We start from the raw sequence: 15,169 nt of genomic DNA, 5'->3' as shown, positions 1-15,169 counted from the left end.
TTTACTTGACATGACCTAAGCCATATCGGCTAAAGCTTGTTCTCACCCCAAACAAAAGTATTTTTCTCTGATACCAAGTAAAAGCTCCTTTTGACCCAGACACTATGAAGTTGTAACCTAAACAATTAGAACCATGAACCTTCTACCTTCTTTTGTGGCAAAAGAATGTTATTGTCTTGTCTGTTAACCTCAACTGGAAAAATACCCTGACGCCACAAAGAAGGCCTCCTATATACCAGGCCTTCATTACCTTCCAATATACATGTTAAATCTATAATAAACCTATAAAAACCAGAGAAATATGAATAATCAAAAAGAGAAAAATCTATATAGTCCCATCTCTACTACAGAACTGGTTGTCCCCTGTGTGGGACGGGATGCTGGACTAGATGGATCCTCGCTGGGCTGACCCAGCAGGGCTCTTCTGATGTTCTTATATCCCTCCCACCTCTGACTCTCCCGTATTTTGAGTGAGAGGCTGCCACATGGACTACTTAAGTTGCTCATGCTTTCCACTGCTCTGCGAGCCCCGTCAGGCAACCGGCATCCTCCCTGTCTGCAGACTGGAGATCCTTGGAACCGAGCCCTGCCCTGTCGAAGCCTTCCGGCCTTCCTCCCTCCCTTGTCCCCAGTCCTTCCGGCAGCCAGTCCTTGGCTTCTCCGGGCCCCGTCTCTTTCCTCCCCGATTCTCTGAGCTCTGCTTCAGAAAGAATGCAACATAATCCATCATTATGATTAGGAATGTCAGGCTTAAGTGGGTCCCTGCTCCTTGACAATTAAGTCTAAGTGTTACTTGTCTGCTTCAAATTTAAATTAGTGGGGCCGGATCAATATCGTAAAAGATATAAAGACGTTTGATCGCGCGAGCCACGCTGGCGCAAGGCAGACGCAGCCGGGCGTGGATTAGGCACTTCAGCTGTGCTCCTGGGGTGAGGCCTTGCATGTTCTCAGGCCTCTTTGATTAGATGATTTTCCCAGAACCCACTTGGTTGCGTGGTGGAGAGAAAAAGAGAGACAGTGAGAGGGGGAGGGGAGGGGTGACTGGCTCCGGCTTCTGTGCTCGTACCCTTGCTGGGCGAGAGTGCCGTGCATCTTCCTCACGTCCGTGTAAGTTCAGCGCATCGTCTCCTGTCTGGATCGCCTGGCTCTCCTCCTCCCGGTGTGTGGTTAGCCCTGCGGAATGAGCATGGGCTAGGATGCCTCGCCCCAGCCATGTAGAACAGGGGTCCCCGACATGGCACCCACTGACACCTTTTCTGGTGCCCACCAAGAGCCAATCTGGTGTCGTGGTTAAGTGCGCGGACTCTAATCTGGGAGAACCGGGTTTGAGTCCCCACTCCTTCACTTGCACCTGCCTGGATGACCTTGGGCAAGCCGTAGTTCTGTCAGAGCTATTCTTGAAAAAAGAGCACTTTCTGTCAGAGCTCTCTCAGCCCCGCCTACCTCACAGTCTGTCTGTTGTGGGGAGGGGAAGGGAAAGGAGTTTGCTCACTTTATAAAAACACATGGTGGGCTTCAGGAAAGATGTTGCTGGCATCCCATTGGGGATCCCTGGGATAATCTACTGCTTTCCCTCAACATATAACATCTCTTTGCTTTCCAAAGGTGAGGCACAATCCTTTATGGCAGGGGTGGCCAAACTGTGGCTCGGGACCCACATGTGGCTCTTTCACACATGTTGTGCAGCCAGTTTGGTGTAGTGGTGAAGTGCGCGGATTCTAATCTGGGAGAACCGGGTTTGATTCTCCACTCCTCCACTTGCACCTGCTGATGTGACCTTGGGCAAGCCATCATTCTGGCCAGTGTTCCCTCTAAGCCAAGTTAGTGTGAGCTAGCTCACAGCTTTTTAGCCTCCGGCTTACACATTTTCGTCTTAGCTCAGGGAGGATGGGGCTCCAGAGCAAACTGATTTCTGCAGCAGCTGAATCGCTCACTCACAACTTGAATGCCAGTAGCTCACAAAGTAGAATTTTTGATCACATGTCTCCACAGCTTAGAGGGAGCATTGGTTCTGACAAGAGCTGTTCTTGAAAGAGAGCCGTTTCTGTCAGAGCTCTCTCAGCCCCACCTGCCTCACAGGGTGTCTCCTTCTTGCTTCATATAAAGAGAGTTCCAGAGCACAGCCACGTTCGTCGGCACTAGAAGAGCTCAATTCGAGTCCAGTAGCGCGTTCGAGACCAACAAGATTTTCGGGGTATGCATTTTCGAGAGTCAAAGCTCCACTTTGGAAATGGAGTTTTAACTCTTGAAATCTCGTACCATGTGAGCCAGTTTGGTGTCATGGTTAAGTGTGTGGACTCTAATCTGGGAGAACCGGGTTTGATTCCCCACTCCTCCCCTTGCAGCTGCTGGATGACCTTGGGTCAGCCACAGTTTTCTCAGAGCTGTTCTCTCAAGAGCAGTTCTCTCAGAGCTCTCTCAGCCCCACCTACCTCACAAGGGTGTCTGTTGTGGTGAGGGGAAGGGAAAGGAGTTTGTAAGCCGCTCTGAGACTCCCTTGGGTAGTGAAGGGCGTGGCACAAATCCAATCTCCTCCTCCTCTTCTTCTCTTTTAGAAAGTGGAGGGGCTCGGTGAGGCATTTGCCCACCCGGCTTCTGATTGGCTGTGCAGATTAAAAGGCATCCTGTTAAACAGAGCTTCAGCCTGAAGTGTGGAATGGTTGCTATCTGAGTGACGTCTAACCAGGCTCTCACCCTGACAGTTTGTGGTCCTCCGACAGGCAGCCATTTTAGGATTGGCTCTGCCTCCCGAGGCAGCCATTTTGTGATTGCACCCACCACCCTGTGTCAGAATTCCTCAGGCTCAAAAAGGTTGGGGAGCCCTGATGCAGTGTGTGTGAGTGCCCTTAACTGCGTGCCTCCTCCTCTCTCTGCCAGGCATTCTGGGAAAGGCTGGGTCCTGGACCAGACCAGCATCTTCGCCCAGGTGGATGCCTTCGTCCAGCGATGCAAGGACCTCTTGGAGGTGGGTGTGGTGTCTCCCATCGAAGGCCGGGATGGGGGCTGCGGCAATATGGATTGTCATGCCGGGAAGGAAGGGGATGGCAGAGCTGCCCTCTTGCCCTGCATTCTGGTCTGGGATATCCTCTACATCTGTTGCTTGGACAGAAGTGTGTGTGTGTGGGGGCACCTCCTGGCTCTCTGTAGCTTTTAGTGTTCCCCAAGTAAACCCAATGACGATAGGGAGAGTGGCTGTGGCTCAGTGACAGAGCCTCTGCTTGGCACGCAGAAGGTCCCAGGTTCAATCCCCACCATCTCCAGTTAAAAGGAGCAGGCAGCAGGTGATGGGAAAGGCCTCTGCCTGAGACCCTGGAGAGCGGCTGACAGTCTGAGTAGACAATATCGATTCTGATGGACTGAAAGGTCTGATACAGTACAAGGCAGCTTCATCTGCAAACACTGGGGAGAGGCTGTGGCTTAGTGGCAGAGCCTCTGCTTGGCATGCAGAAGGTCCCAGGTTCAATCCCCGGCCTCTCCAGTCTTAAAGGATCTGGCCATAGGTGATGGGAAGACTCCGCCTGAGATCCTGGAGAGCGGCTGCCTTGGACCATGGGGTCCACTTCAGTATGAGGCAGCTTCATGTGTGTTGACGTGAGACCTCAGGCTGAATGCAGGCAAGGGTGGGCAGGAAGGGCCAAGGGTAATGACAGACGTCCGTTCCCGCCGACAGGTCTGTGATGGTCAGCAGCACTTTGCCCGCTGGGAAGACGGCAAGCAGACTCCACTGCCCTGCTTCTTTGGCCAGCGTGGTCCGCAGATGGCTCGGAGCTTGCTGGAGATAGAGGAGACCTTCCAGAAGAACCTCAACAGTCTCCGGAACGTGAAAGGGGGAATCCTGGATGTGAAGAACACTTGCTGGCATGAGGATTTCAACCAGTAAGAGACATCCCCGGCTGCCTGAAGTCGGCCAGCCGATCGGCTTTTTCCTGCTTGGCCCCCTTCCTCTTGCTTTGGGGTTTGAAAGGGTGCGGGGGGGGGTCAGGAAAGAGCGTAGTTTCCAGAGGATAGGTGGCCACCACGGTGGACCTGTCCAGTCAAAGAACGGCCCATTTATCATCTCCTGTCAACACGTTTCCCCTTCTCACTGTACCTGCCTGCTTGATGCCACACCAGCTTCCGCGCGGGTATCAAAGATCTGGAGGTGATGACCCAGAACCTGATCAGTTCTGCCTTCGAGACGGTGAAGGACGTTGAACGGGGCGTGGAGATCCAGGACATCTTCCATCACTTGTCCTCGCGAGAGGTATGGCTTAAGCTGGTGGTTGTCCCCCAGGCTCAGCCCTGAATACTGCACTCACTCCCTGGAACGACGGGGCTCATCCTCGGGGAATGTGCAAGACCTGAGAGTGTGCCTCAGTGCTCCCCTCTTCTCATCAGGAGAGCCCTGCGGGGTCAGGCCAGGGAGGGTCCATCCAGTCCAGCCTCCTGTGTCTCACACAGGGGCCAACCAGTCCCTCTGGAGGGCCAAAGACAGGGCATGGAGGGCGAGGCCTTCCCCTGAGGAGAACCTCAGAAGAGCCCTGCTGGGTCAGACCAGGGAGGGTCCATCTAGTCCCGCCTCACACAGGGGCCAGCCAGTTCCTCTGGAGGGCCAACCACAGGGCAGGGAGGCCGAGGCCTTCATAAGGACATCAGAAGGGCCCTGCCGGGTCAGGCCAGGGAGGGTCCATCCAGTCCAGCCTCCCGACTCACACAGGGGCCAGCCAGTCCCTCTGGAGGGCCAACGACAGGGCACATGGAGGCTGAGGCCTTCCCCTAAGTGGCCGCCTGGTACTGGGATCCAAAGGCTGACTGCCTCTGAATGTGGGGGTTTTGTCACTGTGGCTAGTAGTCACTGATAGACCTCTCCTCTGTGAATCTTCCCCATGGAACTAGCTCTAGAATGGTTCCACATCCCCATGGGGCAGGGCCAGAGGAAGGACAGTGGCTAAAATGGGGGAGCGCTGAAGGTCCCAGAGCCAGTTTCTTCTATCTCCATTTGAAGGCTGTCAGGCTGAAGGTGCTGGCAGATACTGTTGTCAGCCTGGGACCTCCCTGAGTTCCTGCCAGCCACAGGAAGCCAAACTGCTAGGTGGACCGAGGGTCTGTCTCGGTGGGAAGCACCTTCAGGCGGACAGCTTCCGTGTAGGCTTAAGCTCCTGGCCGGTCTCGTTACCCAGGCGTTTGGCCCCGGTCCCCTGGCAGGGGGCTCAGCTCTCTCAGATGCACTCTGAGCTGGTTTCTGCTGCAGTTGGTCAGGTCTGTGGGCCGCAGGTTCTTGGAGCCTTAAGAGGAGCCCTGAGGAGAGGTGCTCAGGAACAGCAGGATTGCGTCAGAGGATGCCTCACTCCGGTGTAGGGCTCCTCAGTGTTGTGCCCCTAGGCATTATGGTGCCTCCTGACGCCTCCTCTGGCTCCTCCCTCCAGTGTCTTTAGAAAGTAGGCGGGGCCAGGTCAGGCGTCCCCCAAGGAATGGCTTTTCATTGGCCACTGGAGGTGTGGCTGGCTGCTGCCACAGCACGAGGATCTTCACTGGGTGGAGCCGCAGCAGCCATTCTGCAGCTGAGGCGGCTGTTCGGTGGCGGCCATTTTGTCAGTGTGCCCACCACACCGTGTCAGAACTCCGGGTGGTACCCACAGGCTTAAAAGGGTCAGAGGCCCCTTCTCGAATGGGGAAGAGAGGGAAGATGGCCTGCTCCTCCTCCGTGTTTTCCTCTCTGCCAGGCCATCAAGCGGACTTTCGACAAGAAGACGGTGGACATCTACATGCTGTTCAACAGGGAGCTCTCCCTGGTCAACAAGGAGCTGAGCAAGAAGAACCCTTTCCTGCCCCCACACATGTGCCACTACTCGGGCTTGGCCCACTGGATGCGCGGGTTGCGCCGGCGCATCGACAAGCCCCTGAAGGTATGCCTCCTATTCCAGGACTGCCCAGTAGTTAACACAGAGCTCAGGCATCCCGGATTGATGAGAACATAGGAACATAAGCAGGGGTCATTTCGTAGAAAAAGAGGTGCAGGAGCTCATTAGCATAACTCGTTAGCATAACATATTTGCATAGGCCACACACCCCGGCATCACCGGACGTGTGTCAGAAGGCAAGACCCACCGCTCAGGCTCCACTGAACCGTTTTGGATTGCTAGCTATTGGGGGGGGGGGGACATGCAGATCTGCCCTCGCAGAGGAGGGAGAGCTAGTACCTGAGTAAAATTGGTCTTAAAGGTGCCACTGGACTGTTTTGGACCGGGGGTCCAGTGGGGGGGCTCTGCAGCTTACCTGGCTGCTTCTTGCTCTGACTGAGGGCTGCTGGGAGCAAGGGGTGGGGCTTATTAGGAAATGACCCCTGAACATAAGAGGAGTCATGTTGGATCAGGCCAGCAGCCCATCTAGTCACACAGCGGCCAAGAATACCAGGTGCCATCAGGAGTGGGGCCAGAACTCCAGAAGCCCTCCCACTCTGGCCCCCCAAGCACGAAGAACACAGAGCATCACTTGCCCCAGACAGAGTGTTCCTTCCATACCTTGTGGCTAACAGCCACCGCTGGACCTCTGCACCGGATGTGTCTCCAATCCCCTCCTGAAGCTGTCTAGCTTGTAGCTGCCACCATTTCCTGCGGCAGTGAATGCCACGTGTTAATTACTCTTTGGAGGGTGTGGCTGTAGCCGGGGTGGGGGTGGAGAGGAAACACATGCCAACCCCATGGGCTCTTCTGACTCCTGAAGCCCCTCTGTGGCTGAATAGTTAGCCAGCTGCAGGAGGGCAAATTTTCCCAGGCCGTTCTAAGTGGTTTGCTTTGTCACCTGATGACCTGTGGAGGGCGTAAGTTCATCCAGCCATGTAGAAGAAGAAGAAGAGATTGGATGTATACCCGGCCCTTCACTCGGAGTCTCAGAGCGGCTTACAAACTCTTTTCCCTTCCCCTCCCCACAACAGACACCCTGTGAGGTAGGCGGGGCTGAGAGAGCTCTTTCCAGAACTGTCTTTGAGGGAACAGCTCTGACAAGAACTGTGGCTTGCCCGAGGTCATCCAGCCAGGTGCAAGTGGAGGAGTGGGGAATCAAACCCAGTTCTCCCAGATTAGAGTCCACGCACTTAACCACTACACCAAACTGTGAGCTGTAACGCTGGGCATCCCCGATCAGATCTCCTGATGTGGACTTTAGACACAACAAGCGGTGGTGGTGGCGGCGGTGGGCTTGATTTGAATTAGGGCCATGGTGCAGAGACAGGAGGGGGTCCAGAAAAGTTGTCTTCCACAAAATCGCTATCAGACAGGGGGGAAAGTAGTGGAAAGGTAGGAAAAAAGTGCCCCCTCCCCCCGCACACACAGTCCAGGATATGGCACTGATCCAAACTCCCCCCTTCCCACCTGGATGCATGCGTTTTGAGCTCATGTTGCATTGCGAGAGACCTGATGTCGGCGCTGCAACTGCGTCACTTGCAGCTGGACTTCACATATCCCATAGCGCTCTGTGGTGGAGACTTACTTGAATTTCTATGACACTGTTTGAGTCCAGTGGCACCTTTAAGACCAACAAAGTTTAATTCTGGGTATAATCTTTCGTGTGCATGCAACAAAGTTTAATTCTGGGTATAGTCTTTCGTGTGCATGCAACAAGGTTTAATTCTGGGTATAAGCTTTCGTGTGCATACACATGAAAATTTATACCCAGAGTTAAACTTTGTTGGTCTGAAAGGTGCCACTGGACTCAGACTTCATTCTGTTGCTTCAGACCAACACGGCGACCCCACCTGAATTTAATTTATATGTCTGTCTTTCTCCACAATGGGGACCCAGAACAGCTGACCCCATTCCCCTCTCCTCTGTTTCATCCTCACAACAACCCTGTGGGGTAGGTTAGACTGAGAGTGGGACCGGCTCAAGGTCACCCATCAAGGTTCCATTGGCAGAGTGGGGATTCGAACCTGGATCTCCTAGATCTCAGTCCGGCACTCTTAACCACTGTACCATGCTGGCTGTGGTGGGGAGAAGGTCCTGAGCTACAGTCGTTCTCCTTTTCTTCTCATTTCTCACGCCTCTTGTGCTGCAGGAGGAGGAGGAGGCCTCTCCCCGTGCCCTTCTCTGAAGGGGGGGTCCCATCTGCCGGTCAGCAAAAGCAATCGGCTCCGGCCACGGCTCTGGCGGCTGTTTTTTATTCATCAAAACACCTCATCAATTTTTTTTTGTCTATTTCGCAGCTATTTACCTCAATAACATCCTCTGTCACCCAGTTCCTTTTGACAGGTTTAATTATACGTTAGGTAGAAACAAAACGGCTTTTCCACCATCAATCAACAAGCCCTCCTCTTTCCCCGCTCGCTCCCCATGCAAGGCTGAAATTGAAATTGCCAAATCTGGGCTAGGACGGGAGGCAAGCCGCCTGCAAATCGGCTCCCTCTGAACCTGCCTGCCCCAAGCCTGCTTCTCCCCTGCTGGCCGGGAGCCTTCCCCTCTCTCTCTGTTATTAGTTGGCAGGCTCCTGGCGCCCGGCTCTCCTCTGCCCCGCTTTGGATCTTTAGATGTTTGTCATGTCGCTGCGCGGTGCGCCAGTCTCTGAACATGACTCCTGGCAAGCAAAGAGAAGATCTCTCTCTCTCTTCCTCGAGCTGAGGGGCTCTCAGCCTGGGGTGTGTGTGAGACACAAACAGCTTTGCATGCCTCCAGGCAAGAGGCCTTTGGACAGGCAAGCCCTTCTGGATTCCCGCTGAGTTGCTGAAAGGGAAGACTATCTGGAGCAGGTGAGGGGAGTTGCGAGGCAAAGAGGCGTAGGGGAAGCAGCATCCAGGAGCTGGAAATGGAGACAAAGAGGTGTTGTGGGGAGTGCAGTGTGTGTGGGGGGATTGTAGGGGAAGGGGGCAGAGTTCCACGGGTCTGTCCAGTTCAGGAGACAAAGCCCAGGGAAGCGGCTCTGCCTCCAAAGCTTGGCGAGGCCTTGCAGACTGTATTCTGGCTCTGTCAGTCGGTTTGGCTGTGAGGTTGCCAGTTGGGCTGAGAACGTGACTTGAATCCCGAGAACTCTTTTTTGCCTTCGCTGTTTTTGTTCAGCAGCAAGTTTCTAGCCCTCCTGGCTACTGCTGGGGTTGTCTCCGGCGTAATTAGAACTCAGTGCCCCTCGAGAATGCAAGCACGCATGGAGCTTCGCCCAGCCCTCTCTGCCATTCTTTGCCGCACACCCCAAGGCCGTAATTGGCTGTCAGATCAGGCTCCTGATTGGCTCTGATCAGATCAGGCTCCTGATTGGCTTGGGAACTGTATGTAAGCCTTAGTCAGGGTGGGGGGTGGCCTGCTGAAGCTGAAACAGCAGAGAGTCCAGTGCAGGGGTCCACAACGTGCTGGCCATGGGCACCATGGAGCGTGCTCACACCGTTCCTGGCACCTGCCAAGTGCTTTTAGAAAGCGGGAGGGGCTAGGTGGGGCGTTTGCCCAGCAGGGATCAGCTGTGCAGATTAAAAAGTATCCCGTTAAACAGAGTTTCTGCCTGGATATGTGGAATTGTTACTATTAGAGTTAGGCGATACTTCTCTCCCTGACATTGTGCGGTCCTCCTGCCGGCAGCCATTTTATGATTGGTTCCGCCTCCCGTGGCAGCCATTTTGTGATGGTGCCCACCGCCCCATGTCAGAACTCCAGAGGAGGCCGCAGGCTCCAAAATGTGGGGGACCCCTGATCTCGTGGCACCTGCAAGACCAGCCCCTTTAACGGCTGCCTAACCTTTCATGTCCTGGGGCCGTGGTGGCTCAGAGGTTAAGATGCTGAGCTGCAGACCGGAAGGTCAGTAGCTCAGCCGTTTGAGACCCGAGTGCCAAGTGCCGCGTGACGGAGTGAGCTCCCGTCTCTGGCCCCAGCTCCTGCCAACCTAGCAGTTTGAAAGCAAGAAATTGCAAGTAGATAAATAGGTACAACTTCGGTGGAAAGGTCACAGCGTTCCGTGTGCCTTGGCATCTAGTCATGCCGGCCACATGACCACGGAAACATCTTCGGACAGCGCTGGCTCTTCGGCTTGGAAACGATGAGCACCACCCCCTAGAGCCGGATTCGACTGGCTTTCGAGCAAGGGAAGCCTTTACCTTTACCTTTAACCTTTCGTGGGCCTTGCCCTGGGGGGGGGCTGAACTTGGACCTTGCCTTCCTCCGCCACTGTAGGCAAACCCCAAGCTGGGCCTGCCTGTGGATTCCACTGGCAGCCAGCCAAACTCTGGACCCTCGGCAGGCTCAGGATCCCTGCTGGAGAACACAGGCCAGTCAGGAGTCAGCCTGGCTCCCGATAAGGACAGAAAGCATGGGGCTTTCCAAACGAGGGGTTTGGGCTGTGTCGCCCAGTCGCTCCCCCTGTCCCCAGCAGTCAAAAAAACGTGCGGTAGGTGCATTGGCACACGTCTCTTGGATGTGTTTAATTCTGGTCACGCCGTTCCCTTTGCAGTATTATTTAGATGGGGTTCCTGCCGTTCCCGACTGGTGGGAAGCTGCAAATACGCCTGGAATGCAGCTGTCTGGGTGCTGCAGCGTGCCAAGTTCTGGCTTGGAGAAATGCCCGACTTTTGGTTCTTTGTAGGGGTGCGGGGAGTTGAGGGGGGCTGCTGACTGGTGTCCCCTTGGGGCCGGAGGAGCCCGGGGCTAAGCAAGGCACCTTCTTTGGCCTGGAATCGAGCACCCCTCAAGGGCAGGAATCGAGCACCCCTCAAGGACAGGCCCGGGGGATTGCACGTTGCAAGAATCGGACCTTGGCAACTGTCCTTCTTGCCCGGCCCCTCACTTCTCCGCCTGCGGCCCCAGCCAGAGCCGCATTTCTGGGCGTGTCACGTGAGCAGCTTCTAAGTAGTTCAAAAAAACAATCGCCACGGAGGCCTATCGGGCTGGGGTTCATATTGTGCTCATAGCACAGGGGGAGGGCAGACCTGACCCTTTTGGGTCACCAGAACAGTTCAGAGGGGAAGAGCTGAAACCCCCACTCCCCTGCCCTGCAATCCCAATCCGAGCAAGGGTTCCCCATGCCTGCTGTTTAAACACCAGCACCACTTGGTACAGCCACACGTGGAGACCTGTGTCTCAGTTAGGTTCTGCCACTCCCCTGTTTGGAGGCTGAGGTCAACGCCTGGAATTTAGACCTAGCAGCTGTCATGTGGGCACCTGTATGTGTCCCCCCGCCCCCGGATACAGCAGGTTGGCAGGAGGGGGAGCCGTTGCAGCTGCAGATTGGCAGAGGGGAGAAAGAGCTGACAGCACTCCCCCCCCCCCAACAGTGCTGTGGGCATGGCCCCAATCTAAGCAGGGGAACCCCCCCCATGACTTCTTTTTTTGTGGGGGGATCAGGCTTCTTCCCTGTGCTGTCAATGTCCCCTCCCCCGTTCTCTTTTCAATCCCCTCCGTCTAGGTATTATTGTACATTCTCATCCCCCCCCCCGAATTTCATTTCTGAGGGTAGCCATGTTGGTCTGCAGTGGAATAACTGGATTCGAATCCAGGATCACCGTAGAGTCCAGCAAGATTTCCAGGGTATAAGATTTCGAAAATTACAGCTCCCTTCGTCACACACAAGTCAGAACAGTGATCCCTTGTTCTCTCATTGCCTTCTGACACACTTCTGGTGATGTAACTACCACTACTACCATTACTTAGATTTTTATCCCGCCCTCCCAGCCAAGGCTGGCTCAGGGTGGCTTACGAAGTAAAATTCCAATAATGTACATAAATTTGTTGTCAAAGGCTTTCACAGCCGGAGTTCACTAGCTGTTGCAGATTTGTATGGCTCTGCTCTTGGCACTGCGGGCTGTATGGCTGTGGTCTTGGCATTGGAGGACCTGATGTTTTGCCAGCAGCTGTTTCTGGCATCCTCAGAGGTATAACACAGAAAGATGGAGTACTCTCTGTGTCAAGGTGAAACGAAAATGGTAGGCAGGTAATTTATATCTACTCAGGAAGGTGGGGTAGGGCTGAGTCTTCCATTAGCATGTCACGGCCTGGGGAACTCCTACAAGATAATAACTCAGCCCTACCCCACCTTCCTGAGTAGATATAAATTACCTGCCTACCGTATTTCTTCTCACCTTGACACAGAGAATACTCCATCTTTCTGTGTGATACCTCTGAGGACGCCAGTCACAGCTGCTGGCGAAACGTCAGATCCTACAATGCCAAGACCACGGCCACACAACCTGGAAAATCTGCAACAGCTAACGTACATAAAATCACAGCATCAATTAATAAAATACGACGTTAAAACCAAACATAGTAAAGAGCTAGCAAAGTTAATTCCTCGTTTCACAGTCAGCTCTTTGATCCTCTTCAGCTATCTAGGGCGATTCGCTCAGGCAGTAATTAAGGGATCCAGCAAATCAGGGCTCTACCAACATAAGACGTCAATCGTTGGTAGTGCTGGCAGTAGTAGTGGTGGTACGAGTGGCGGCGGCTCCAAAAGCCTGGCGGAAGAGCTCCGTCTTACAGGCCTTGCGGAACTATGAAAGGTCTCTCTCAGCCCTACCTACCTCACAGGGTGTCTGTTGTGGGGAGGGGAAGGGAAAGGAGACCCCGAGGAAGGGGAGCCGCTCTGAGACTCCGAGTGAAGGGCGGGGGATAAAGCCAGTCTGGTGTCGTGGTTAGGAGCGCGGACTCTAATCTGGGAGAACAGGGTTTGATTCCCCACTCTTCTTCCACATGCAGCCAGCTGGGTGACCTTGGGTCAGTCACAAGTTCTCTCAGAGCTGTTCACTCAAGAGCAGTTTGTGTCAGAGCTCTCTCAGCCCCACCCACCTCACAGGGTGTCTGTTGCGAGGAGGGGAAGGGAAAGGAGTTTGTAAGCCGCTCTGTGAAGGGCGGGGTATAAATCCAATCTCTTCTCTCTCTTCTTCCGTCGATCTCTTCTTTTTATCTCCCAGTCAGAAGGCAGAAGGGATGTTGCAGAGAAAGGAGCCATGATGCTGTCTGACCAGCTCTGATGAAGCTGACAGCATTCTGCATTGTACCCCCTGCATCCCGAATCCCTTCTGTGCAACATCGCCTTCTGACTGGGAGAATCAGGGCTCCAGGGCCTCCATGCCAAATTGTACCTGTCGGCAGGGGTCATTTCGTAGAAAAAGAGGTGCAGGAGCTCATTAGCATAACTCATTAGCATAACTTATTTACATATGTCACACCCCCTGACATCACCGGAAGTGTGTCAGAAGGCAACAACCACCGCTCAGGCTCCCCTGGACTGTTTTGGATTGCTAGCTATTGGGGGGGAGGGGAGGAACGTGCAGATCTGTCCTCGCAGAGGAGGGAGAGCTCGTACCTGAATAAAACCTGGTCTTAAAGGTGCCACTGGACTGTTTTGGGCCGGGGGGGCCGGGGGGAGCTCTGCAATTTACCTGGCTGCTTCTTGCTCTGACTGAGGGCTGCTGGGAGCAGGGGGTGGGGCTTGTTGCATGTGCCCGCCCCCTGGGCTCTTTACTGCCGGAGCTCCCGTGCGCTCCTGCAGGAAATGACCCCTGCCTGTCAGAGGGATCTTTGACTCTCAACAGCTCAGACTCCCCCCCCCCTCCCAAAAAAAAATCTAATTGGTCTCTAAGGTGTTCCTGGCCTCAAATCTAGTTGTCCTCCCCCTCCCCACATTCGCTTTTTCTTTTCTTTTCTTTTCTTTTATTTATCAGATTTTTATCCTGCCCTCCCCGGCCTGGACTGGCTCAGGGCGGCTTACAAAACAGAGTCAAATCCCAACAATACAATCACATAAAATGACATGAACTAATAAATGCAGTATTAAAACTCAGACATCGTAAAGTGCGAGCAACATTCCTCATTTAATGGTCAGCTCTTCGGTCTGCCTCAGCAGTCTCGGGTGATTGGCTGGGGCAGTATTTCGGGGACCAGCGGGGTCAGGGTTCCGCCAACATAGATATCAGTCGTTGGCGGGAGAGGTGTTAGTGGCGGCGGCTCCAAAAGCCCGGCGGAAGAGCTCCGTCTTGCAGGCCCTGCGGAACTGTGCGAGGGCCCGCAGGGCCCTGGTCTCCTCTGGGAGCTCATTCCACCAGAGTGGAGCCGCCACCGAAAAAGCCCTGGCCCTGGTTACCACCAACCTGGCCTCCTTAAAGCCGATTCTGGGTCCCTGACCGCAGTGTCCCCTGGGGTACATATGGGGAAAGGCGGTCCCTCGGGTTTGCTTCTTGCTGTCCCGCACTGCAGGGTGGGAGGAGGAAGGCCTAAGGGGCGTCACTCGCATCAGGAATCTTGTGCTGGCTGAAAGGGCAGGGAGAAGGGCTCTGCGGAAGCCTCCAGTGCTGACCCACTCCCCACCTGCCCTCTCCCCACGGCTGCCTCCTGCATCACCCCCCCCCCCGCTTCCCTGGGGGAGCTCAGTCCCGACTGACTCAGCGTGGCGAATGACAAGAGCCTCCTCAGAGCCTTCCTATTCCTTTATTTTGGCACTAATAATTGGCCGGCTCTTCTCGGCGGCATATGTTGTTTTCCCCATTACACCCACCGGAAGGAGGGTGACGGGTGACCAGAATTCAATTCCCCCCCATTTTGTTCGTGCCCACCGTTGACCAAGCAGTGAACTAATGTTCTAGCGGAGCTGGAGATGGGGTGGGGGAACGGAGCCCCGGGGCTGTGGGCTGGCACCCACTGGGAGGGCCTTTGCCAAGCTGAGGTGGGGGGGGGAGGACGGGCAAGGTAGGGAGGCTCCAAAGCAGCCTGGGCTGGCCGCGGTCGCCTCGAGCGGGCATCTCTCGGGCGTGCGCTCATGGAGGCCGCCGGCCCTGAAACCCGGGGTGCGTCTGGGCGGCATCGAGTCCGCGCCCTCCTCTTCTCCCGTGCAACTGCTGCCCGTCTCTCCTGCCGGAAAGGCCACCATCCTGTGCAGAAAGGAGCTGGGCGCTGTCGCTGTGTTCTGCGGCGCACGGAAGGGAGGACTGCCAACCCATGATGCATGTCAGAAAGACGTGCTCTCTGTCTAGGAACAGGAAAGCCTGTCTCTGCCAGAATGTTGGGATTAAACTTGGCTCTCCCCCATCAGCCGTCTTTGCCGGCATCAGAGGAGGAAAGGGTATCCAGGAACAAACGGAGGTCTGGCCAGCCTCCGGGGCCTCGTGCCGCCCCTGAGCAGAGTCTTCTCGAGTCCCGTCCCCCCCACAGCTGGATTCTCTGGCTGTAAACGCCCGAGAGTCAGAGTTTTGCATCTGATGAAGGGAGCTCTGGTTCTCAAGGGCTTGCAA

At 54.9% G+C, this 15,169-nt stretch overlaps 1 protein-coding gene across 1 annotated transcript in view; it reads left to right on the top strand.

The window, feature by feature from the left end:
• Positions 1–15,169, top strand: part of DNAH2 (dynein, axonemal, heavy chain 2) — a 151,604-nt gene that overhangs the window by 33,764 nt on the left and 102,671 nt on the right. Inside the window, 4 exon segments of the mRNA XM_015422403.1 lie at positions 2,878–2,965; positions 3,671–3,876; positions 4,114–4,243; positions 5,703–5,885. Of these exon segments, the coding sequence (XP_015277889.1) occupies positions 2,878–2,965; positions 3,671–3,876; positions 4,114–4,243; positions 5,703–5,885 (607 nt within the window).

This window comes from Gekko japonicus, unplaced genomic scaffold (assembly GCF_001447785.1).
Source record: "Gekko japonicus isolate JY-2015 unplaced genomic scaffold, Gekko_japonicus_V1.1 scaffold1082, whole genome shotgun sequence".
Taxonomy (NCBI): Eukaryota; Metazoa; Chordata; class Lepidosauria; order Squamata; family Gekkonidae; genus Gekko; species Gekko japonicus.
This window is presented reverse-complemented; position numbering and strand designations above follow the sequence as displayed.